The sequence below is a fragment of the Watersipora subatra genome, chromosome 4 (assembly GCF_963576615.1).
Source record: "Watersipora subatra chromosome 4, tzWatSuba1.1, whole genome shotgun sequence".
NCBI lineage: Eukaryota > Metazoa > Bryozoa > Gymnolaemata > Cheilostomatida > Watersiporidae > Watersipora > Watersipora subatra.
The window spans coordinates 60427980-60432770 of record NC_088711.1 but is presented as its reverse complement, the minus strand read 5'-3'; the positions used below and the strand labels follow the sequence as shown (position 1 = coordinate 60432770).

The window sequence follows — 4791 nt, the reverse complement described above, 5'->3', positions numbered from 1 at the left end:
TATCAAAAATTGTTAAATAAATTGTATTATTCAAGACGTTCTCTGTGCCAAATATGTAAAGCAGCGGTGCTCAACCTTTTTAGACATGTGATCTACTTTTATATTTGCCTGCCTTCAAAGATCGACTAGTCTAGCGAAGCCCCGAAACAAAAAATTAAAAACAAACTTGAGCCTGTAGTGGTGAGCCTATCACCTTTATTAAGTTCCACATATATGCTTATATAATGCAGTGATCCAGTAAGTAACATAATTTTAAAGGAAAAACATTCATTCTCTACCTTAGTGAGAAACCTGGCACTGGGAGGATGCAGCTAGTTTCTTATAGTCAGGGTAGTAGCAGGTTGTTGCAAGCCTCATACACGCCAGTAGGTGGTCATCTGTCATGGTGGATCTGTATTTTGATTTTATTATCTTCATGTAAGAAAATGCAGATTCACACAGGTAGGTTGATCCAAAGCAGGCTGATAAATTAAAAGCACATCTTCTTATGTTTGGATACTTCTCCTCTAACAACAATCCCCACAATTTTTCCCTCTCAGTGGTTGCCCTGGATTTCATCTCTATGTCATTTTGAAGGGAGACTATTTCATTTTCCAATGCAGTTGTATCCAGCTGAAAGAGTGCTCCCATTTTGAAGGCAATGTCCTCCACATCTATGTCTGTGGCAAATGGGAAACACATATATGTGGCAACAGGCTCAACTGATGCAAAGTCATTGAAGCGCTTGTCAAACTCTGATGAAATGCTTTGCACCTGCTGAATGTAATGTGCACTATTGAGTTCTGCAGAGGTTTTGCCCTGACGCGCAAGTTCGGAGTTCATGTGTTGAAAGTAACGCAAGTCCTGGCGTTCAAGCTTGGTTGAGATCAGCTGTAACTTGCGTTTAAATGCGTTCACAGAGCTGATCATGTTAATTACATTTTTGTTTTTTCCCTGCAGCTCTAAATTCAGCTCATTCAGAAGAGCAGTAATGTCAGTAAGGAAAGCCAAATCCATGAGCCACTGTTCATTTTCAAGCTGTGCATATTCCGCATGTTTAGATTGTTTGAGAAACTCTTTTACATCAGGCAATAGCTCTCTGAATCTTTCCAAAAATCTACCTCTGCTCAACCACCTCACATCTGTATGAAGCAGCAGATCTGTGTGTTCTGCGTCAGCCTCTTCCATATGAGCGTGGAAAAGTCTCCTCTGTAGGCTCCTTGCTCGAACTGAACAAACAATCTTCATGACAATATCCATCACCTCCTGCATGTTTAATATTTTCCCACATAAAGCCTGCTGGTGGATGATGCAATGATAATGAATAAAGTCTAGAAAAGTGTCATTCTGTTTGCAATGAGCTATAAACCCATTACTACAGCCCACCATAGCGGGTGCCCCATCGGTTGTAATGGAAACAAGCTTACCTAGCGGCAGTTGGATTTTGTTAACGAACTCCATGAATGCTTGAAATATGTCTTCACCTCGTGTATGTCCTTTAAGAGGCAAGATGCAAAGCAGCTCCTCTTTTGCAGTCATGTTATCGAACATCATTCTTATGAAAAGGCACAACTGTGCCACATCCACAGAGTCTGTTGACTCATCAAACTGAAGTGAAAAACACTCACACATGGCAATATCTCTCTGCAACTGGGCTGTGACGTTCTTCTCTATTTCCTCACATCGCCTTGTCATCGTACTTCTCGATAACTGAACGTCTTTGATTGCGGACATGATTTCATCTTTGTTTTTAAAATCCACAAACAATGAATCAGCAGCTTCCATAAATGCTTCCTTGACCATTGCTCCATCTTGAAATGGTTTCTTATGCTTGGCAAGAACTTGGCAAACTCGATATGATGCTATCTTAGCTGCTTTGCCTCTCGTATTTGGCCTGGTAAAAATAGACTGCTGTGCAGCTAGTTGCGATTTCAATTCCTTTAATTTTATTTTCCTTAATTCACTTTGGGCAGGAAAATCATTCTCGTACCTTTTATGCATGGTTGTGAAATGCCTTTCGAGGTTACCCTTCTTAGGAAGCGAGATGATGGCTTGGCAGATGAGGCACATGCATTTAGAGTTGGAAATGACAAAGAAATAATCCTCTTCCCATTCCTTGTGGAAGTGATAGGTTTTTTGTCGTTTCAGATTTGTCTTAACACTCATTTATGGGTTTATGTTTTTATTCAAAAAGAAAAAACGAGATCGACTGCTAGCAGAAAGCTGCATAACATTTTAACAAAAGTTATTTTGGGTGCATGAAGAACTATACACGGTTTTGTATCGAGTGCGGACCTATCGGCTTTTTCTGCGGTCCTGTGCTGGGAACTTATGAATGGCGTTCACGTGTATTTTTGTTGGTCTTGAAATACACAATCAAACACGACTATACATAAACAACGATAATAGGTAAATAATGTTATTATTAAAACTACTTTTTTAGTGCAGTAGTTTAGTAAAGTGCTGTGCAGCAATAGTAGTTGCTGCTAGTTAGTGAATAATTATTATTTTATGTTGTAATTATATGTTATCCTAAAATCATCCCGCGATCGACTGCCAAGCACTTGAAGATCGACTGGTAGATCGCGATCGACTGGTTGGGCACCCCTGATGTAAAGTATGATAATGTTATGAAACCTGTAATGAAGGCTATTAATTATATTCATTTCAAAGCGCTGTGCCACCGTCAGTTTTCAAAGTTTCTTATAGACATCCAGGCTGAATACAGAGATGTTTTGTATCACAGTAAAGTAAGGTTGCTCAGTCAGAGGTCTGCACTGCAGCGCTTTTTCTCTCTCAAGAAAGAAATTGAACAATTTTCGACAAAAAAGGGACAACCCATGCCACAACTAAATGATCCTGTTTGGTTGGCCGATTTGGAATTTTAGCTGACATAATGCGACATCTGAATGCGCTGAACACAAGCCTTCAAGGGCAAAATGCATTGGTAAGTCAATTGTATTCACACATCAGAGCCTTTTGGACCAAGCTGCTACTTTTTCAAAGGCACTTGTCACTGGTGCAGCCTACCACCGGACATTTCTCATTGCTGCAGGAAATTAAGACCAGTTTTTGGCAGAACAATATCAGCGCGCAAATGACAAAGAATGCAGCAGACATCTCATGCCTGGTTGAAAAATTTCAGCAGCGCTTTCAAAACTTTGCAGCTATTGAAAATGAGATCACGCTTTTTTCCTTTCCTTTCTTCGTGGACCCTGATGACGTTCCAGAGCACCTGCAGCTAGAGCTTATTGAGCTCCAGTGTGACACTGAGCTTTGCAGCCGGCACCAACAGGTGACAATTTTTACCGCCAGCTGGATAAATATAGGTTTCAAGAGATTCGGACATTTGCTAAGAAATTACTGAGCTTGTTTGGCTCTACATACCTGTGTGAGAAGACATTTTCCGTTATGAACATTAACAAGAATCGCATGAGGAAAAGACTGAGTGACTCTCACCTTCGTGATGTCTTCCGCATCAAAACCACTGAACTTGGGCCAGACCTAAACTACATACTGCAGTCAAGATCCCAGTATCGCCCTTCACATTAATGCAGTCAAGATATTTGTCAAGTCTTTTGAGTTGAATTAATTTTAGGATCACGGGTAATGTATTCTTTTGTGATGGTCAAAATCACAGTTCGAATATGCTGTATCTCAGTTGTGGATTTTGTTTATAGTGAGTATCTATTTGTGAATAACATGTAGTGTTCCACATGAACTTAGATATCCTTGATAGGTTTCTTCATTGTTTGTGGTTTGTGATTTTATTAAAAACTCAATGGAAAATGCAAAAGTAAAAGTATGACATTTGTGATTCAAAAAGTCCAAAAAGTCCATTTGTATTTAATGTTAATGGTTAATTTTTAATGGTGATCAGGCTGAATCTTTGGCCCTCACACATTTTCATCTTACCAAATCTGGCCCTTTTTGCAAAAAGGTTCAAACATCCCTATCTAGAGCATATTATATATGACATTCAAATAAATTGTAGGGGCTTTCATTTCATGAACAGCCTTTTTTTTGTTTGACAATCATTGCCTATGCCTAATGATGTCGTACCTGTATATGACAATATAGAAACTAACTAAGATAATTCATTATCTCTACAAAATCAGTAAAACAGTGACATGAACTTATAGTCAATCTCGCAGATTATCATAGAGCCACACCACAAATGTTATTAATAAGTTTAGCTCAACCATAGAACTTTGATGAAATATTAGAGTATGATATGTGTATGAGTAACAAAACAGACATTCCAAAGTGGAGAGAATAATTGGTACTTATAAGTGCCTCACCTGAGCGCATTGTTAGTTTAGTTTTTTTTCTAAATAATGGCAGAAACAACATATAAACCTTTTTGTTTCACCAACATTCAATATGGTTGCGTTACAGCATTAAATATTGCAGATAAATTTTAGGAATAAATGATGGCAGATGATGAATTGAACCAGCTAGACACATTAGCTAGAGAGTACAAAGAGAGAGCTGAGAACTCTCATATTTGGAGACATTTCCTGCAGGTATTTGCTCAAAACATATCACTTTGAAAATACATTTTCTAGGATATTATACATTTTTTTACTTTTCTCTTGTTCTTCTCCTCTCTTCCTGTTTCTCTCTCATCTATGCTTTTTTCTCACTTTTTTTCTTCTGTCTCATCCCTCTCCTGTCATCTCTCCTCTATCACCTCTCCTCTTTTGTGACTCCTTGCTATCTCACTTACTACTTCTCTAACCTCTCCTTTCCTTCTCATCTTCTTTTGACCTTACCTCTCCTATTTTCTTACTAAGAGTAGCCCAAGGGATA

The 4791-nt window shown here is 38.6% G+C and overlaps 1 protein-coding gene across 1 annotated transcript; it reads right to left on the bottom strand.

Annotated features, from left to right (window-relative positions):
* Nucleotides 1-279: 279 nt before the first annotated feature.
* Nucleotides 280-2145, bottom strand: LOC137394427 (general transcription factor II-I repeat domain-containing protein 2A-like). Its single transcript, XM_068081145.1, has one exon. The coding sequence runs from the start codon at nucleotides 2143-2145 to the stop codon at nucleotides 280-282; it is 1866 nt and encodes a 621-aa protein (XP_067937246.1).
* Between the last annotated feature and the right edge of the window lie 2646 nt (nucleotides 2146-4791).